Source organism: Populus nigra, chromosome 16 (genome assembly GCF_951802175.1).
Source record: "Populus nigra chromosome 16, ddPopNigr1.1, whole genome shotgun sequence".
NCBI lineage: Eukaryota > Viridiplantae > Streptophyta > Magnoliopsida > Malpighiales > Salicaceae > Populus > Populus nigra.
Genome location: NC_084867.1, coordinates 408488 through 428949, shown reverse-complemented (window position 1 = coordinate 428949; position 20462 = coordinate 408488). Strand labels below are relative to the sequence as shown.

The 20462-nt window shown below is 34.8% G+C and overlaps 3 protein-coding genes, 1 long non-coding RNA gene and 1 other non-coding gene across 6 annotated transcripts; 2 read left to right on the top strand and 3 right to left on the bottom strand.

The window, feature by feature from the left end:
- Positions 1-1208: 1208 nt before the first annotated feature.
- On the bottom strand, positions 1209-3053 carry LOC133676303 (6-phosphogluconolactonase 3, chloroplastic-like). Its single transcript, XM_062097960.1, has 3 exons — positions 2617-3053; positions 2365-2500; positions 1209-1895 (listed from the first exon to the last, which is right to left on the bottom strand). Exons 1-3 carry the CDS (start codon positions 2967-2969, stop codon positions 1431-1433), a joined length of 954 nt encoding a protein of 317 aa, XP_061953944.1. The 5' UTR covers positions 2970-3053; the 3' UTR covers positions 1209-1430.
- A 2000-nt stretch (positions 3054-5053) lies between these two features.
- On the top strand, positions 5054-7215 carry LOC133675269 (ubiquitin-ribosomal protein eL40 fusion protein). Its single transcript, XM_062096594.1, has 4 exons — positions 5054-5271; positions 6304-6406; positions 6729-6795; positions 6912-7215. Exons 1-4 carry the CDS (start codon positions 5082-5084, stop codon positions 6936-6938), a joined length of 387 nt encoding a protein of 128 aa, XP_061952578.1. The 5' UTR covers positions 5054-5081; the 3' UTR covers positions 6939-7215.
- Positions 7216-11982: 4767 nt separating this feature from the next.
- On the bottom strand, positions 11983-15198 carry LOC133675277 (pyridoxal reductase, chloroplastic). 2 transcript variants are annotated; one of them, XM_062096604.1, is made up of 8 exons: positions 14718-15196; positions 14281-14371; positions 14009-14132; positions 13471-13572; positions 13202-13353; positions 13009-13102; positions 12387-12568; positions 11983-12303 (listed from the first exon to the last, which is right to left on the bottom strand). In XM_062096604.1, exons 1-8 carry the CDS (start codon positions 15067-15069, stop codon positions 12300-12302), a joined length of 1101 nt encoding a protein of 366 aa, XP_061952588.1. In that variant the 5' UTR covers positions 15070-15196; the 3' UTR covers positions 11983-12299. The 2 variants fall into 2 exon arrangements, with proteins under 2 accessions (XP_061952588.1, XP_061952589.1); XM_062096605.1 differs by lacking the exon at positions 11983-12303 and having other exon boundaries at positions 12383-12568; positions 14718-15198.
- A 314-nt stretch (positions 15199-15512) lies between these two features.
- On the bottom strand, positions 15513-15592 carry TRNAL-UAG (transfer RNA leucine (anticodon UAG)). The gene has a single exon. It is a non-coding gene; the product is annotated as a tRNA-Leu (tRNA).
- A 2981-nt stretch (positions 15593-18573) lies between these two features.
- On the top strand, positions 18574-20179 carry LOC133675232 (uncharacterized). Its single transcript, XR_009835378.1, has 2 exons — positions 18574-19697; positions 19870-20179. It is a non-coding gene; the product is annotated as an uncharacterized LOC133675232 (long non-coding RNA).
- The last annotated feature ends 283 nt before the right edge of the window (positions 20180-20462 follow it).

Sequence of the window (20462 nt, the reverse complement as noted above, 5' to 3'; positions counted from 1 at the left end):
CTGTCAGCAGTCAGCTGCTCACTCAGCTGACAGTGCATTGTTGATGGCACACATGTTTCCGGTGAGAATTCTTACCTGCTGAAAATTTAAAAGTTTATCTAGTTTAAGGACATAAACTAGCATCAGAAGTCTTAATATTCGCAAAGAAAGGACATAAGCTCCCAAATTAAAACATAAACACCATGTTTTGTGAGTCAGTTACTTGGACATATAAGTTTCAACAAGAGATTAAGATTGTTATGGTGATAAAAGGAAGTTCTCTCATATCCATAACAAAAGAAATAAACCTGCCTCAATTTTCAACATATTTACTTTCAACATCAAAATATTTAGCATTAACAATGATTAAAAATTCAACATCAATCAGAGGCAGCTTCAATTTTAAGGGTTCCATTTGTTGTGCTGGAAGATAGATTTGTAAGACCGTTTTTACTTTCATGTCAGAATCTTTTCATAGTTTTTCCATTTGTCAGAGGAACACCTCTCCGTTGTGCAATACTTTAATGTCAAACAAATAATTACCTGAAAACATGACTTTTCTAGACTACCCAGCATAATCAACTGGAGCCTAACAAAGAAATCATTCAAAATGGCAACAGACATCTGTCCAGACATGAAGTAGACAATTCCCAATTGAAAAGATTAAAATCCTAAGCCTAAGAACAAGGTAACTTGAAGAAATGATCACGTGACATGAATTGATGATATCAACATTATCTTTCAGGTACACAGACCATGTTATTACTAAAAAAGAAAGAGATATCCCTTTGAGAGAACCATCAAAAGCAAGTTTGTAGTTAATGCCAACATTATCTTTAGAAAGACCTCTCTCATCCACCCAAAACATATGCCATTTGACATATTCATTGAATCCACAAAAGGTGATTCCACTAACATCCTAAAACGAACAAAAGATTACAATAAACCAACAAGAACCCATCATCATCAATTCCATGCAAGCAAAAAATGATAGAATTTTACAAATTTAATTAAGTGGGAGAGAGCGACAGACCTGAATGACTTAATTAGAGAACCAGAAATCTAATCCTCAGGAATGAAATGCCAGGATTTGCCTTGAGAATAAAATGCCATGGCCTCTGGCTCTTTCTGCATAGACAGTTATTTATCAGGAAAAGAATTATTAGAACTCAACAGAAACTAGAGAATCAACAAGTTCAATAACAAAAATCTGTGAAATACAAGCATGATTGTATCTGCAAAAACGATTCTCTTTAAAAAGCTGCTTAACAACATTCCATACAATGTAAGTCTTTTGATTGACCAAGTACAAGAAGAAAATCCCCACTAATCCAAAACTATCACTGAGATTACAACAACGAGTAGCACATCTACTGATCAACAACACAGCAGAAACAGTCATGCAGCTCGTGACTCTTATTTGTTGAACTCATAAAGTTACATTTGCTCTCCTACAGCTTTGAAGCTGCATCTTTGTCCAAAAACCACTTCAACTCCCCTTCAGGTGAAACCATTTGAACAGGAAACACCTCAGACTTTTGACTCTTTCCCAATGCTGTCTGCACTATGCTAGCTTTACCAGCACCGCACACCACAAGAGCAATGTATGCAGATGAGTTGATGACAGGGAAGGTAAAGGTGATTCTCTCTGGGGGTGGTTTTGGAGAATCTGTGATGTTTGTAACCCATTTCTGGTTTTCCTTGAGGAGTGGATGGCCAGGGAACAGAGAGGCTACATGTCCATCTGGACCCATTCCCACAAGCATGAGATCAAACTTTGGGAACCCGCTCAATGAAGATATATTTATCACACCAGTATGAACCAGATGTTTGAGACAAGTTTCATAATCATCCGCAGCACCCTCAGAAGACAGGGCATCGTTGATGGCATGAACGTTACCAGGGGGTATTGGTACCTGCAAAAAATTAAGGAGAAAAAAGGCTTATCTGGTTAAAGTAGGACACAAACTAGCATCAAAAGTCTGATATCCATGACAGAAAGGAACTAGATTTGCAAGAGCATTCGTACTTTCATGATCAGATATTTTCAGCATTTCTCCATTTGGTGGAATACCTATTTCAATGTCTAATAATATAAGGTAAAACAAATAATAAAAAACATGACTTTTTTAGACTTCTCAGAAAAATCAATTGGGCCACCTAAATGATCTACTCATATTCTAAACTTAAGATTAAAAAACAGAAATGACACCATTCAAACTGACAATAGGGAATCAAACCATCATCAATAATTTCCTATGGGAAGATCATAATACTAAGAACAACATAACTTGAAGAGTGACCACATAACATGAATGATTATAACAATGTAATGTTTTCAGCCAAAAGACCACTATGTTACAAAACAAATAAAGATAAATGTACCTTTGAGAGGAAACCATCAAAAGCAAGTTTGTAGTTACTGTCTGGATGATCTTTAGGAACAACTCTCTCATCCACCCAAAACACTTGCCATTTTGACCAATCTATTGAATCCACATAAGGTGCCTCCACCAATTTCCTGAACCCCGCAATAAAATCACAAACCATTAAGAACCCATCATCATCAATCCATCAATGAACATCAAATTTATGAACTTGACTGGTTTAATCAAGTAAGACTACAGTGACAAATACCTGAGGGACTTAATGAGAGAACCACCAGATACAACAACAGTGAAAGCCCCTCTTTCTTTAGCAAACTTATCAGATAAATCAGCAGTGTATTTTGCAAGAGAAACAGCCAAATCCTCCTCCGTATCAAACACTTCCACTACCTTCTTGTTATTCTGATCAATGGTGGTGATCCCAGAAGAAGCCATGGATGATGCCCTTGTTGTTGTTCTTTTTGATATCTTTAAAGAAGAACTGATAGAGAGTTTCTTAAAATAGACTGATACCTGTGGTGGTGGGGTTATAGAAATGGAGTAGGGTCTGCAAAATTTTGGCAGGGAAGTGGAGAAGGTGAGAGATGAAGAAGCAGTAGCCATGGAAAGTGTGAGTGATTTATTTCTAGCCGTTAGATTGTTTGAAGCACTTGTGATTCTCTGATGATCTGGATTGATGGTAGGTGAAGGATAGAGCTTGGGATTTTGGGTTTTTTCTTTGATGAGGTGGCGTTACAAACTATGCGGAGAGAGGTACACGTGTATCATTGCAATGTGTGGGTCTCGCTGTGAGAGTTTGGAAAGCTGTGATTGGTTGTTTCTCTTACAAGTCCACACATATAGAGTGTTTGTTTTTTAATTAGCATGATTTTTAAATTATTTTTTTTTATTTAAAATAATTTTTAATTTTTTTTGATATTTGAAACAATTAAAAATAATATTAATTTTTTTATATAAAGGATAATTTTAAAAACATATTGAACACCATTACTAAACAGAGCTTTAAAAGTTAAATAAATAAGAACTCTAGAAATTATATAACATGGTATGATGAGAAACTCTAACTTAGTTTGGATAAATTGTTCTTTAGCCCTTGATGTTTTAATTTTGTTAAACTGCCGTTACTTTATTTGTTGATTATAAACTAATAATAATTTTCTTCACATTTAAACAACTTCTTTTTCTTTTTCTTTTTAGAAAGTGCTAGATATTTAAAAACAAATTTTAAAAAGTTGTGATATATTTAGAGCTCGTTTGATATTATATTAATAATTATTTTTTAAAATGTTTTTTTTAAATATATTAAAATAATATTTATATTTTTTAAAATTGATCTTTAATATCAGCATGTGAAAATATTTTAAAAATAAATAAATAAAAATTAATTTAAAACAAAAAAATATTTTTAAAAAAGTAATTTCAAAACTCAAAAACAAACAAATTTTTATTTACTATATTAATATAATACCTGGTTATAAATCTCACTATCAAATTTACAAAGTGATTCTCTCTCTCTCTCTCTCTCTCTCTATATATATATATATATATATATATATAATAAATTGGATCAAGATTGAATAACTCACTATCCTTTACGGTTTGTGCATTGTTTTCTCAAATAAAATCGTCAAGTTTAACCAAAATAATCAATATATCATTAAAGTGGAGGCATTTAATGTACTGTTTTTATTTTATTTATGAGAATATAATTTTTTTGATTTATGTTGAATTGGTTATACACGTAAAAGTGATTATTTTTTAATATATTATTTACTTCGATTGATATCCGGATAGTGGATCCATATTAAATGGTATCCATCCGGTCAAACGTGAAGTATAAGGTTTACATCAGCAAATTTAATTGCCGAGGAGCTATATGAAACATTCATAATAGTCGAGGGACCAACTAAAAAGGTAATTTGACCTTGGGTTTCTGATGAGGTGGACAGACTATGCTGAGGAAGGCAAAAGTGTGCCGCAAGGTTCGGGTCCCATAAAGAGAGTTTTCTGTAGCCGTGATATTTTTTCTTCAATCTTTTCTCACTTGCCTAACCTAAACGAGTTTTATTTTAAACTATTTTTGGCATTGCTTGACTAACCAGGAACCATACGAGTTGACATGCGGTTTGGATGGCTCGGTTTAAATAAAATCGAATTTTAATTGCTCAAAACTAAGAAATTTTAAAAAAATTCAAAATAATATTATTTTAAATAAAAATAATAAATCTAGATTGAACCAATAATCTGCTTGTTGATTAGATAACTCTAATAATTCAAATTATAAATCAAGCTAGAATTTAATAAATATGAGAAATACTTTTTACAAGACTTAATTCTAAGTACAGAAATATTTTGATACCTACCTCTACATTTTTTTCATTGACCATCCAAATAAACAAGGGGAAAGAAAATCTCTCATTTGTTGATATTATTTACTCAAAAAATTTAAAATTTAAAATTAATATATATATATATATATATATATATTAAAAAATTAAATTAACCAATGCCTATCCAAAAACTGAGATCTGCATGAATTAACTAAACTCGGATGACATCATCATGACATTAAAAAAATGAGGCCTATTCTCGTTCAGCATACCACAATCCTAAAATACAAACACTACCTCAAAACAGAAGGGAAACCCTAGCTGCCACTGACCGTCACACTATATAAAGAAAGCAGGCTCATACGGTGGCCTCACATTTGGCAGAATGCAGATCTTTGTGAAAACCCTGACTGGCAAGACCATCACTCTTGAGGTCGAATCTAGTGATACTATTGACAATGTCAAAGCCAAAATCCAGGACAAGGAAGGGATTCCTCCTGATCAGCAGAGACTGATCTTTGCTGGGAAGCAGCTGGAGGATGGCCGTACCCTTGCTGATTACAATATCCAGAAGGGTTAGTTTCTTGAATAACAATTTGACTTTTTTTTGTTGGGTTTAGTTGAAAAGTTTGAATTTTATTCTCGTTGAGTTCTTGCTCCTGCTCAATTATGGTAAAATTGAAGTTTTGTGATTGAAGGGCTGATTTAGCAGTAGATTAGTTGTTGTAGTGGCCATATTTTAGAGAGTTTAAATGGTAAAAGATAAAGGTTTGCAATTATAGACCCAGTAGTCCTAGCCGTAAATGATGGATACTGGGCGCTGTGCGTATCGACCGGTGCAGTGCTGTAGCTAACGCGTTAAGTATCCCTCTTGGGTAGTACGTTCGCAAGAATGGAACTCAAAGGAATTGACTGGGGCACGCACAAGCAGTGGAGTCTGTGGTTTTATTCGATGCAACTTGAAGAATCTTACCAGGTGTTGACATGCAGGGAATCCTCTTGCAAGAGAGGGGTGACTTTGGGAATGCTGAATCTTTGCTGAAAATTTAATTGAAAATAAACAATAGTCAATTTGATTCTTTCATTTACCTTTAAATGAAAGGTTTGCAATTCAAAGAGTGGGGTTTTTGTTGAATAAGTATAACTATGATGATTGTATTGCATAGAATCTTAATGATAAAAAGAAAAGTATATAGTTTTGCTAAAAAAACATTAAAACTTTTAGACGGGCTTGGTGTTTTTATTAATTTGGCTTCGGGCTTTTTTTGAATTATGTTTAAATGAACCTTTTGTGATTCAAAAGGTATAACTCTGCTGATTTATTATAATTTTCATGGTCATATCATAGAAATTCTTAAGCATTGGTTGAAAAAAGTTTCCCTGTCAAATAACATTGCATTATATAGATAGATGTGAAATACTGTGATAAAAATCTTTACATTGCAATATATAGATAGATGTGAAATATTGTGATAAAAAGCTTTTAACTTGCTGGATTTTCTCTCCTAGACCAATCAAATGAATGTGAATACGGTCCTGAATTGGATATTTGTTTTTGTGATGGGGCTGTAATGGATGTTAGATTTTAAATCTGTGTATTTGTGCAGAGTCAACACTGCATCTGGTTCTGAGGCTTCGTGGTGGCATTATTGAGCCATCTTTGATGGCTCTGGCCAGGAAATATAACCAGGAAAAGATGATTTGCCGCAAGTAAGTTAAATTGTCCCAAAACTCTTCATTTGTTTCTACCCTAACGACGTTGATCAATAGCTAGATTTCTTATGCTCATCTAAACCATTTCCCATTTAAGATACCTAGCACCTTGAATGCTTTTAAGTAGTGAACAAGCTGGTAAAAATTTCATAAGTTCATTACATCCTTACTACTATCAGGCATGCAGCATGTTAAGCAGTTGTGATATTGAATGTCTTGGCCTCAAAATCTTATCTTTATCTGCGGATATGTGTAATGCACATCGTGTTATGTGGTGATAGTAGGCATAATTCTGACTGTTGAATAATGTGCTGTACAGATGTTATGCACGCCTGCATCCTCGTGCCGTCAACTGCAGGAAGAAGAAGTGTGGCCACAGCAACCAGGTAAAATCATCTCAGCACATGTCAATTGCCTTTGATGTTTATATTTTAGTATTATACAGCTTTACATGTTTTATTTTCAAAATAGTTAACACCCATTATCTCGTTTTATCTTGCAGTTGAGGCCAAAGAAGAAGATTAAGTAGACTATTGATCAGGAGGCATGGTTACTGCATTTCTTATTAGGTTTTTGGATGTTTGTCTTTGATTATGTTGGTATCAAATATTTTTCTGGTTAGGGTTCAAGACTTTCATGTTATTTGGTTTTAGAATACTTTTGTACTGTGATCTTTATTTCGAATGCGTGATCCAAACTTAACACATCTTTTTTAGATAATGTGGCAGATATCACTTAATCTGATTAAAGGGAATATTCTGTTGAAGTGGTATGTTTATAGAATATGAAATTCGACTTTGTAGCTACTTGGTCCTTGAGATCCGAGTTTCATCAGACAATGATAGCTTTTTAGTTACGATGCTCTCACCAGCAGCTTTGTCAATTTCAGTTTTCATATTTTTATGTTTGTATCCGTTATATATAACTTGTTCTTCAAAGTGTTTTAAATTGTTTTTTGCTTAAAAGAAACTTTAAATTGATATTTTTAGTTGTTTTTTTTAAAAGAAAAATGTATTGATGTTAGAAATGAAAAAAATAAAACTTGAAAAAAACTCCATTTGTCCAAGTTTGCGATTAATGCTACTTCAGAGTCGATGCGCTTTCTCATTGTTGACAACAGAGATGAGGTTTTTTCGAAAAGAAATAGACTGTTTGTTGTTTCGGCCTAGAATACGATTAATCCAGCATTCCTGACCTGCCATGCAGAACCTGTGGTTTTTAAGTTATGACTAGCTAAATTTGAAGTTCCTTTGAAGAGCTTTTCCACTGGATAAAATCTTTAGAAAAAAAAAACAGATTTTGATGAGACTAATCTTGAGCCGCATCCCTGAATGTTGTCAATTTAGAAAGTCTCAAAATCAGAACTAGACCCGCTCCACTGTACAGATTTTCTTAAAAACAAATTTATGGGCATTGGGGTTCAAAAGTAGACCAGCTACTCCAAGATCACTCGTCTTCTCGAACTATATAAGGGAACTGCTCTATTCATGGGATATCTTGTGTTCATAATGTCATGCATGAATTTCTTCAGCAATAAGGTCCATTGATTTTCAATTAATTGTTGTTCATCTTATTTCTTCTATTGTAAATGCATTGTGACTAGTGTGTTTCCTATGGTCTATTTCACTTTCTGAAGCAACTTAATTGAACTTTACAATGCATCTCATTCTCAGTGTTTCATTGATTGTTGTCCGACATGAAGCTCGAAGTTTTGCTCTTGGTGCTCTTCTCCTCTGCTTCAATGGGCACACAACGCTTTCCTGTTCTCAGATTTTAACATAATTGTCTGAGTTTCATAATGATACATCCTTTTCTGATTTCCGCACGTCGCCCCAGCTGTTTTTCTCCTCTGAAAGTTGATTTATACTGACAAACTACATTCACAAAAGGACTCGTGTCAAGGACAATGTCAACCCGAAACTAAAAACTTAAGCAGATAGGTAAAGCTGCATGAATGATTTATATTATTCTTGAAGAAGACTCGTGGACATTCCCTCTACCTTTGAGGTGTAATGATTTGTTATGTGCACAACGGCACATACCTGTGCTAGAGAAACTCTCAGGTTGAAGAAAATAGATCTCACAACTCAGATCCATGGTAAGTTCTACAATTAACACATGAAGCATTTATGGTTCTCTATTCGTGCAAAGGTAGTCGGCTTGTGACTTCCTCAAAGCTCATTAATGCTCCATGAAAATGTAGTCTCCTGTGACAATTTGCAGAAGCTGGTCCTGGTGCTTGCGTCTGCATTGTAAGCAGTCAACTGGTATGCCGCATATTGCTTGATAATACCCTGTGCATACCTGCTGCATTGCCTCACAAAATTCCGGCAAGCTAGTGCAGTTGTTCAATATGAAGAATTTTCAACTTCTTTCTGGACTTGACAGATTTGGTATGAGTAGAGCAGTCTCCCATCAGGTGGCTATAGTTGTCCAAATAAATTTGTAAAATGCAAACTCTAAAAAATGTTAGAAAAACTAGTTGCCCAGGTCTTCTGTCCTCATGGGTTGTAAGAATCTTGAGCCTGAGCCACACTGGAGACCTGGCAACCCGAGATAGACTACAGACCAGCCAGATTTGCCCCAGAAACTAAAGGTACATTGCATGTTTTGAGTCTCAACTTTACTTGAGCATGCTGTGAAGAAAGGAGTGAGGATTTCGAGATAAATTCATCTAGTCTACAATATGAAAATCACAACTTAACATCTTATCTTTTTTTTTTTTCCTGTTTTGGTCTCGAAAACAGCCTACTTGAATTGAATAAGGTAGAGTCAGATTCATAGGCATTTAAGTTCTTCAAAATCTGAACCACTAGTGCTGTTTTCCACTTTTATGATAGAATCCTGGTGCACAGGAAGAAGCACAAAAGACAACAAGAAGCACAAAAAAAAAACAGAATTTTATGAAAGAAAAGGGTTACAACTCTAAATTTGTAGTTTTATTCTCCAAAATAAAATCTAATCAAGCTTTATTTTTTATGAGGTTTACAATTTCTTTAAATAGACCAGAAAATTGACTTTTAATAGATAATAAAATCAAAATCCTAAAACATTAAGAAAAATAACAAAAACCCCAAAATTAAACAAATATAAAAAAAAGTATCAAAATTAGTTCAAACAAGATCCTCTAGGTCTAATTTGAGAAAACCTGTGTAGCAGATGACTCAACAAAACATCTTTATATGGAACTAGGTTTTAAAAATCTCTCATAAAAACTTAAACATAATTCAATGATTGAATCAAAAATTATAATTTTTTTTAATTACTATGATAATCTGGCGCTGCCAAACTTTCTCTTGAGTTCATTTTTTTTCTACGTGTCTATAAATCATCTTTAGTTTATCACTACATCTATTTATAACATATCCATATAATCCTTTAGTTTCTACAAGTACAACAACATCAATTCCTTGTTAGCACTGGTTGAGTTTTAATAGGAAAAATACTGAATTGTAGCATCAGGATTTACCATCACAAATTGGACTTGATTCAATTTCCAATCTCTCTCTCTCTCTCTCTCTATATATATACACACACACACACACACACACACTACCGTACCATGCACAAATCAATATCTCCAGTGACTAGCATTTCAGTTTTTCTTACTAGAATTTTGTCTAAATACCACTATGGCCAGTGGTGCACAAGCTTCGAATGTGCCTACCGGCTACAGATTTAGCCCTAATGATGATGATCTAATAGTTCATTATTTGAAGAAAAAAATTCTGGGTCAGCAACTTCCTGCTGATGTTATCCCCACCACTGATGTATATGCATCAAGCCCTGATAAACTCCCCTAAGGTTTGTCTATTTCTTTTTTTTTTTTGACACATGAACATCTTTTTTTTTCTCTATCTTTTCTTCTATTACACCACATGTTTCCACTGTTAATTAGTTGCAACATCGGCATTGTGGCAGCCGATTCTTAGGAATAGAAATCAAATAATTTCCAGAAGAAGAAGGGATCACAATGAGTCTTCTGAGGTCATCTAGTCGAAATACATAAATATTAGGCCATCCACGAGATCCTCATACAATCCATCAAAACCTCCTGCATCAAGCATGAATAAAGTCGACATTATTTGTATTACTTCAAAATCTAACTTTTGCAATTACTAGATGATTTTAAAGGCGGGGTGGCCAACGAGTGGTTTTTCTTTTCGACTAGTAGCAAGGACGCTGACATTATCTTAACAGAGAATGGCTACTATGCGGCTAACCCCGAAGGCACAGCCCCGATCACATGGAAGGATAAAATTGTTGGTTATGCAAAGACTCTGAATTTCTATCAAGGAAGCTCACCCAATGGATCTGAAACTGATTGGATGGTAGAAGAATTCAGCGTTAATGCTGAGTTTGTTCCAATTAACAAAGATGATCATAGCACACAAGAAAAGGTGATGAAATTCACATCAATGCATATGTTTTAGGAATCACACTTTGTCTAATGATACTTTATGTTGTTGATGTTCAGAAAGCCAACCTTGTTGTATGCAAAATTTCTCGAGTACAAACAGAACCTGAATGGGATAAGCAGTTCAAGTAAGAAGAAGAAACGAAGAAGCACAAGAGAGGAAAATTTGGAATCCCAGCAAGCTTGTTAAATGAAGGCTCTCTAATTAGTTTAGGAACATCCTTATATCTTGTTTTATGATTAGTTTTCGATTACATAGGTCTAAAGCCAGCAATGCTGCAGAATTTTGACCGTTGTTTCTTCCCATGTCTGATTTAAAGAAACTGTTGTGCTTTTCATGTCATCAACCTCTTTATTTTGTTGTTGTTTGCTTAGCTAGGTAGGAAAGTGTTTGATTAATCTCTGGATGGACTGACCATTATCCTGTCTGCAAGCATTGATTATTGGCAAACAGATGGCATTTCATACACAAGTTACAACTAGAACTTTTGCACTTGGTGCTCTTCTCCTTTGTTTCAGCGGGCACTTGGAGCTTTCCTGTTACAACATTTCAACATGATTTTCTGAGTTTCATAGCGATGCATCCTTTCCTATTTCTCAGTAGCATAGGCATTGAAAGTTTCCGCTTCCGTTTCTCTACTCCTGAGCATGTGTGTGGAGGAGGTACTCGGGCTTTCGGTCAATCCTATTTGGCCTCTGAAAGTGCATTTAGATTCTTTATACTGAAGCTGTATTTCATAGACCGGAGGACATGTTGACAGGAAGAAACTGGAGGCATGTAGATTCTTTGAAACTGCCAGTTAGTCTCGTATTCTTGATACTACAGTTAAATCATTATGTCCTCTTTCAAATTTTATTGCTCCAGGTAGTTTTCTGCTCCTCAGTGGCATTCAATAACTAGATTGGGCCTGAGCACTCTGCGGAATTCAACAACTTGGCTACTAGGCCAGATTCTTGAGGTGTGAACTCATTCAGAGACATTATTGGCTTTTATATACCAAACCATTCCTCATTACCCTGTAACTTTGGTTCATCTCCATTCAAATATTTCCAGCATATCCCAAATCCTTGATGCCAAGGCAACTGAAGCAGTCTTGCATTCTGATTTCAGATAACTGGAAATTGTAGGGATTATAACGATTTCTCTCAAAATATGTGATCCGGAATGAATTGGTCAATCTTCTATCAATCACTAAAAGATAAATGTTCATTGGAAATACAGAAGATCACTGGGACTAACAAATCTTGTTCAATTGTAATTATCAACATCGTCTAATGGGGGATAAAGGTCATGCAGGCGATGCAGCTTCTTGTTTTTTCTCCATTTAGTCTCTTTGCAACCCATGTCAACTTTCCCTCATGTTTTGAGTACTAATAACAGAGGATTTCTACCTGGTTTTCGACTTCTGCCTTGTCCATGCCTTCAATTCTTGTCACAGGGACTTCCAGTACATAGATTTCTTTATCCCCAAGTCATCTGTGGTTACTCATGATTTGGTCGATAGAACTCCTTTTAAGGAAAATTAAAAAAAAAATAGTGAGGTTCGATACAATGCTTACCTTGTCTGAAAAATGTTTTGGATCATTTTCTGAGGAGACTCACTTGCTGCATATTCCAATTGAAGCAACTCGTCTGAACTCAAGCGCCAACCAAGGGCACCCAAGTTTTCCTCAGCTTGTTTTACTGTCTTGATTCCAGGAATTGGAATAGCACCTTTGCAGATGCACCAGTTTATAGCAACCTGCTAACAGAATATCCTAAATTAGTAACACATTGTTGCTTTGGAATGTCTGCCGCTAAAAGCCAGATGAACTCAACTGACTCAAAAACATCTGGAATACAATTTATGCCTGGTATAAGAGACTTAAGAGGCGTTGGTTACTTAAATAAGCAGCTTGTGGATCGCCCTCTTATCCCATAATTTTTTTTTTTCATTTGTGATCTCAATAACATGTGCACTGCTGAAACTTGAAAACAAAGCGAGATTATCTTGCTTTATTAACAAATTGGAATCTGGCCTTCCCTGAACTAAAGAAGTTCATGTTTCGTAAATCTGCATAGATATTATTCTCTACCCATAGTTTACTCACTTATGGTCTTTCAGACAAGAAAACAGGCCCAGGAATGTAAATTTTTCAATAGGCACAATCAAGAAGCAATCACTAAAAATTTGAACTTCACCTGTGATAGAGTTTTACCCCTTCTCTGTGCAATTTCTCCTAGGGAATTCAACAAAGGTTCCAGTCCTGGAAGAATTTGCCTGAATAAGAAGGCCCTACAGAAGAAAATTAAGATCACTATTATGGGACAAGTAGTCAATAAGCAACCTCCTCTTATCACACATTTAAAGTAGCAAGTTCACAAATCTTAGTACCGAGGCCCAAGTGGAAGTCTGGACGATGTATATTTCCCGGTAAGCATTCCGAGTCCTAAAGGACTATAAGCAATCAACCGGATTCCCAGAGAATCACAAACCTTCTTGATCTCCATCTGATCTTCTCCCATGCTTAGCAAAGAAAATTGTACCTAGTGGTTGGTTTCGTGTCAATATGAGATTGATGGTGCTAGATATAGCTGAAAAAATTGCTGTTCATGCAGCTAACCTGCTCTGCTAATGTCATGACATATTGTGCATGTAAATACCTGTGCTGAGCAAAGGGGCACTCCTCGCGCTTTAAGGTAATCATGGATCTTTATGAGCTGCTTTGGGCCATAATTGCTCACTCCAACAGCACGAACTAAACCCTAAATAACACCTTTCGTGAGTTTAACCATTTGGATTTATAGAGGAAATCTCAACAAATCAAGAAATTATATTGAGACTTGTGTATATAAAAAAACCAAAGAAAGGAAAAACTGATTACTTAATGTTGATGAAGATGGGTAAAAAAGAAAGAAGGATAACATTGTTATCATCTCTTCTTTAGATTTTGAGCAGTAAAAAAGCACGTTGATTCTTCAGAAAAGTTCTTTCGCAAATATTGGTTCTTGAATGAAAATAAACATATGAATGTTTATGCATATCGTGTGATAATTACTAGTAATGTTCATGTCTTGCATATGGACTGAAAAACATTTGCTTCAATATTATTCAGATTTCAACTGCGATCCTGGACAGGTTCTTGCAAGTCAACACGCATTTCTAGGAGCTGAAATCCCTTTGAAAATAAGTAACGATAACCTGCTCATACATTGCAACTAAACCATCCCAGAGAGCTAACTCTTGTAGAGGAGCATAGTTTGCAGTAGACCAGTGTAATTGACCTATGCCTATCTGCTCAACTTCCAGCCTTTCCAACGACGCCCTAAAAAACCATTCAGAGCCATTTCAGTTCATATTGAACATGATAAAGCTAAGTGTCTCCAGGCAGCATAGAGTCAAGTTTTTGAAGAAAAAAAATGAGAAAGCACGCACTACTTGAGACAGAAAACAGAATAGTTAGAGGTGTTTACTTGCAAGCTTTCACAAACAGCCCCGGTGTCAGACGCCACGGGTATGCTGCAAACTTTGTAGCAATCACAATGTCATTTCGCACCTGTTTTCCTGAGAATTAAGGCATGAATGCACTTAGTGACAACCAAAACACATTCTTTCTTTCCCTATCTTTATGCAAGGATGACACTCGCGGGGGGGGGGGGGGCGCAATAGTTAAGATTTAGCAGTATTTATTCATCAAGTCCAGCGATCAAGTGGATATTGAAATCATACTGCATGTCCATTATCAGAAATTATGCATACATTATGCCACATTGATCATCAAATTAATCACTACAAACTGGATTAAATCCTGTGTCAGTAATTAAGCGAAAAGGGCCAGTATTATAGTTGATTAAATCCTACATAATTCAATCAATACAACGAAGTAAATGAAACCAAGAAAGATACCAACCTGGAAATTCTTGTATAAACTTGCCAAGAAGCTTTTCACTTTGGCCATTTAACCTGCCAGTCCCATAAGAATCAGCAGTGTCAAAAAGATTGATGCCATTCTCAACAGCCAAGTTAAAAGTTTGTTGAAGATCAGTGTCCATTGATTCTTGGTACCCCCATAAAAGCTGGTTGCCCCAAGCCCATGTTCCAAAACCCATTGGAGAGACAGTGAGTGGGCCCATCTTCACCTTCTGCCAAGGCCAGAATGGAGGGAGTTTGAGTGGCTTGAAAGGCAAAGATGGAAGGGAAGATTGGTTTGAAGAGTTAAAACAGCTGAAATAGGCTGTTGGTGTGGAAATTGAGATTGCCATGTTGCTCTCTTTTTAGGGTGCTTTCTTGCAGAGATCAGTGGCAAGAAGGGAAGAAGGAACACTTGAAAGAGTTGTATAGAAGTTGGTTGCTAGTTATGTACTTGCTTTTTTGTGGTCATTATTCAATGTTGGTGTGGATAATAAGATGCTATGCTCTCTCTCTCTCTCTCTCTCTCTCTCTATATATATATATATATATATATATATATATATATATATATATATATATATAATTCATGAATTTTTATGTTTCTATTGAAAAAAATCTCGGATTCGTTATATTGAATAATCCCTCATATATATAATTATGAAGAAATGCTAAAATTAATCGGAAACGGAAAGAGGGATCAAATCTCAAGAAAGTTTTTAATACAAGGATGGATATAGAAGACAAAAAAAGAGAGTTAGGACCACATTAAAAAAACAAAAAAAGATGTGTAAACTGACAGCTGTGGGATTTGAACCCACGCCCTTTCTGACCAGAGCCTAAATCTGGCGCCTTAGACCACTCGGCCAAACTGTCTTTTGTTAGTGACCAATGTAGTTTCACCTTAATATCCACAAACATTTCTCCAAATTTGAAGATTTGAAGGTTCAAATAAGAATCCTTGAAAAAGCTAGGAAGGATCGTTTGAACAGATTTTACGTGACACTAGCCTGTTTATTTGTGTGCCTAACGACACTCCTTTTTTTTTTTATTCGAGAAAACCTCACCTTCCAGAAAGCGTACTTTGTAGGCTCAGGTGAGTAAGTAAAATTCCGGTTGTCCCAGGCTCTTACAAGAAGTGCACGCCCTGACTCGAACTCGAGACCTGTTATGCAGATCTCAAATCCTTTACTACCACGTTACACCCCTTGGGGACGTAACAACACGCAAATAATTAAACACAATAAATAAGTTTTTGAGAGTGAGTAACTTTTATTTCTTGATATATTTTTAAAATATATTTCATTTGAAAAAATATTGAATTGTTATTTCTTTAGTGTTTCATTATTAGTTTTAATTTGATGAATTGAAAATTAAATAAAAAAATATTTTAATATATTTAAAAAACAACGCATATATATAACCCTGGATAAATTTCACTTAACAAAGGAGCCATAAGTAGCACGCCAAAATAAAATAATGATGGCGTCTATGGGGGAAAAAAGGGAGCAACCGAGGCAAATGGTCATGCTGAGCAGTGTTTTGGCTTGGCAGGACAAAAACTAACTGTCAAAATCAAGGATAGGAGACTTCAAAGAAGACTAGGAGACCGCGACGTCTGAGATGAAAAATCATTAATTCTTGCATCAAATCCTGTCTCTGAGAATGATACAGTCTTTTTTGTCTTTGAACGGCCATGATTACCCACTAAGGTAAAGTCATGCATGTACTTGCTTGCGTACGTGACCCAGCAAAACCAGAACCCTCCTCCTCCTCCTCCTCCTCCTCCTCCATCTTCTTTATCACTGCATGTCAAAGAACTCATTCTTGCATTCATTCGGCTGTGCTTTCTTTTGTTATGTATGTATTTCTTTTTGTACTATATTTGCTTGCTGTTAACGACTCTTTGCGAGTGGAAGATGAGAGTTTGGGGTGGTGAAATGGGGTTATGTTGTGGTTCTGATTGTCAATTTCATGAATTATTGCTCCTCCTTTTTCTTTTTTCTTTTTTCTTTTTTTTAAAAAAAGGGGTTTCCATGAAGAAAAGAAAAAAATATTGGACATAATTCAAAATGCTTGTTTCCTAAGAAATAAATCTTAATTTTAAGATTGAAAAGAAAATGGTAAGTATTTATAATTTCTATGACACTTTGAATTAAAAAGATTTATTAAGTTAAAAAAGAAAAGAGTGCTACGAATGGGCCGGGCCATATTTGTGTAAAAAATACTATCCGGCCCAATAAAGCGGGTACCCACTCCACCTGGCCTAACAATTATCTATCATAAACGTCCAATGATCGAGGGAAAGGGTAAGAAAAGGATTCACACTCGTTAATATGTTTTCCGGGTATCACCGCCCGCCCACTTGCTAATTTAAAAACAAATTATTATTCTAAGCACTTGATTGCACAAACTTTATAGTTTAGAGACCTTTTTTAAAAAAAACTTTGAAGACATAAAACTTCAAAATAAAATTATACCAAAATAAATTTTTAATAAATCATATGAATTAACATAAAAAAAAACATTTAAATTAGATATAGGCAAGATTTTTTTTTTGAAGGGCATGATAAGGGGATTGAATTAGATATTATAATGTATTATGTTTTTCTTTAAATTTTTTTTTTGTTTAAGAATAGTTTAAAATAGTTCTTTTCATATTTAATTTTATCTTTAATATCAACTCATCAAATTTACTAGAAAATACTAATGAAATATACTTTTAAAACTCATCCAAATACAAATATTTTTAAACAACTCATTAATGATTTGATACAAATACAATTCCCTTGAAAATGTGATTTTAGTTTAACGGAATATTTTGAGCTTTTTGATTAGCAGTGTGGCTATGTTTTTTTTTAAATTATTTTTTAAAAAAAAAATTAATTTTTTGAGTGTTTTTTTATTATTGTGATGTACTGATGTAAAAATATAAAAAAAAATTATTTTAATATATTTTCAAGTAAAAAACATTTTAAAAAGTTATCACTACTATAATAATGTAAAACATTACCGTCTTCACATTTTAATACCATCTTTGCTGGATTTCAGGTACAAATTTGTTAATTTATTTAATCATATTTTAGGAAAACTATATTTTAGGAAAACTATATATATCCGGAATAATATTCGTGCATTCAAGATGGATTATTTTCTTTTGATCTGTCCTTCAATTCCAAACCTCACAAGGCAATAAAACCCACCAGCCGTAAGGAAAAAAAGAAAAGAAAAGGAAATATGAATTAATTTCTCGTATGGAATTCCTGTTGTAATACCTGTCACTACATGGAAGCTGATTCATGGTACAAAACATGACTAACAGGCAGTCATGAACAGTCTTATCACTTATGTATGCTTTGATTTTCATTTTACCTTATTTATTTATTTATTTCCTTAAATTAAAGAAGCACACCCACACACACACAGAGACACAGAGACGTAGAGGATGACATCTATGAGTCATGATGGCCAAAATCTAAGGGTAGAAGTCGAAGGGATTCTGTTGCCAAATATATTCTTATTGTTTTGTTGTATTATTTATGAGACAGCAGACTAAAGGGAGAAACCAAATTAATTTTTATACAGCTGGGTTCAAGAAAAATGACCATAACTCATGGACGGCCAGACCCCATATTCTCTCCCTTCTCTCTCCTTTGGGGCCCCTTTTTTCTTTCCAATAAAACTAAATGATTATTTTCATCATCATGTTTGTTGTTTTGTCCATGGTATTTAGCACAAAACCCTTATTCATTCCCTTCTGTTTCGTCCCTTTATAGCTACATTTCTTGAGAACTTTGTTCATCATCAAGAAAAGAGAAAAGCTTGCCAAGAATTTAGAGAGGATGGTAGCTAGCTAGCTAGGAAGCTTAACTTTTGTGGTGAATGTTGTCTGGTTCAAGGCCTGGCCACCACATCTCTTGGTGGTGAATATGTCCTCGGACCAGGCTTCATTCCCCTCAATTAATGCTTCCATACATGCATGAGTTCTTCAGCTATATATATATTGCTTGATTGATCATCATCAATTTCAAGATATGGAGGTGATGTGTAGTGTTTTCTTTTTTCTTTTATTTGATTTTGGTAATTTATCTGGTTTTCTCTAATCGGATTCAATGTTTTAGTAAATTTCACATAGATCAAGGTTGTTGACTAACTAGTAGCAGATTGGTGTAATGATGATCCATTTTGACTGTCTTGAGATCACATGGGTAGACACATAAATTTCTATCATTACTTCTTGTTATAAGTATGAAATATCCAAATTACTATTCAATTATTACTTATGTTTTTCAACTTAGGTTATCATGGGGCTATGAGATTTTGTCAGTTCTCCTCTTTTTCTCCCTTTTCCAATTAACCTTTTTGTGTTTTATCATCATTGGATACATGGATTTTCACATGTTCAAATGTTGTTTCAAATGAAATGGGTGTGTGTCTGCAACTCTCTTCTCGAGCAGTAGCTAGGGTTAGTCTCTCTCTCTCTCTCTCCATATATACCAATATATTATTCTTTTTATGTTATCTTTTCAGCCTTCTCCCTTTTTTTTAATTAGGTTTAGTGCAGTAATGGCAGGCATGTGATGATCAACTTTCTTCACTCTTGCAGAGAGGTTCTAAAAGAAACGATAAAAGAAATTTTGTCAAAAACTTAGCCTGCAGAACTTGAAAGAATAAAACCCTTTTGAAGACCAAGGCATGCATTCTCTTTTTTTATATGTTATTTCTTGATGGGGGTAACTGGATCTGCAGAGTTATGTAGATAGATTACAGATATATCGCTGCTCTATTACCTTTACCAATGCTTAATTTCCAGTTCATTATATATTTATTCTAAACTCAACATCATAGAATATATCCATTGACATTTTAGTGGAAGACAAGCTAGCAGCTGCACTGAAGATTTGAAGCTGAGTATAGCATGCAGTGGATATATTCTCTAGTATTTGATTCCCATGGCCACACTTTCTTTACTAAAAGAGAGGTATCTTTCTACTTCTATCTTTTCACATCCTTTCTTCTTGTTGACGCAATCAAATTACTTGATTATCTTCTACGCATTTTATTCCCTTTCCAGATCATAGATTTAAACCATGTTTACGGCTAAAATCTTGATTGATGTGTTCAAGTTGGTTTTATCCTTTGGAAAAACACAGGACTTGAACTACAAATGGCATGGTACACCTTTCAAATCCCTACGAAGGCAGCATGAAGAAGCTCTGTAGCAAATCTTGTTTAATTGTGTTTTGTTTCTTGTGAAATAGACAAATGAGAAAGCACTGGGATCTAACTCTAGAATATAATGATGTCTACACATTATCGTGGAAGATTTTGATATCTTTGATCATCAGTTACAACTAGAGTTATTGATTTGTTCTGTGCACTCTAGGGTGAAAACAGTTGCATGGAAAAGGAAAGGTAGTCATGGAAATTCAAGCCATGTCATGCAACATTTACTTTCTTTCATTACTGTGCATGATTTCACTGCTTGATCATGAGAATGATGATGCATTCAAAAGGACTGTGATGATGATAATGATGAATGGCCTTTGTAAGCGTCAAAATCTTTTACTCTGTTGGGTTTTTTAAACTTTTTCAGAACAATTTCTAAACATACGTCATGAACACCAGCTAAATTCAGATAAAGGCATCTGTCATGTTCCTGTTCTTGGCAAAAACCCCATGACAAAATGTCCAGTTCCAAACTCCAAGGCCTTGTCTTTTAATTGCTAGAACTCTCCTTAGTTAC

Excerpts from the sequence above, each read along its gene's own strand:
- LOC133676303 (XM_062097960.1), bottom strand. The coding sequence starts at position 2,969 with ATGGCTACTGCTTCTTCATCTCTCACCTTCTCCACTTCCCTGCCAAAA. Across the intron at positions 2,501-2,616 it reads TCTCTCATTAAGTCCCTCAG|GAAATTGGTGGAGGCACCTT; the intron begins GTATTTGTCACT and ends TGCGGGGTTCAG. Across the intron at positions 1,896-2,364 it reads TTGATGGTTTCCTCTCAAAG|GTACCAATACCCCCTGGTAA; the intron begins GTACATTTATCT and ends AATTTTTTGCAG.
- LOC133675269 (XM_062096594.1), top strand. The coding sequence starts at position 5,082 with ATGCAGATCTTTGTGAAAACCCTGACTGGCAAGACCATCACTCTTGAG. Across the intron at positions 6,407-6,728 it reads GAAAAGATGATTTGCCGCAA|ATGTTATGCACGCCTGCATC; the intron begins GTAAGTTAAATT and ends TGTGCTGTACAG. Across the intron at positions 6,796-6,911 it reads AGTGTGGCCACAGCAACCAG|TTGAGGCCAAAGAAGAAGAT; the intron begins GTAAAATCATCT and ends TTTATCTTGCAG.
- LOC133675277 (XM_062096605.1), bottom strand. The coding sequence starts at position 15,069 with ATGGCAATCTCAATTTCCACACCAACAGCCTATTTCAGCTGTTTTAAC. Across the intron at positions 13,573-14,008 it reads TAGTTGCAATGTATGAGCAG|GGTTTAGTTCGTGCTGTTGG; the intron begins GTTATCGTTACT and ends GGTGTTATTTAG. Across the intron at positions 13,103-13,201 it reads AGACTTCCACTTGGGCCTCG|GGCCTTCTTATTCAGGCAAA; the intron begins GTACTAAGATTT and ends TTTCTTCTGTAG.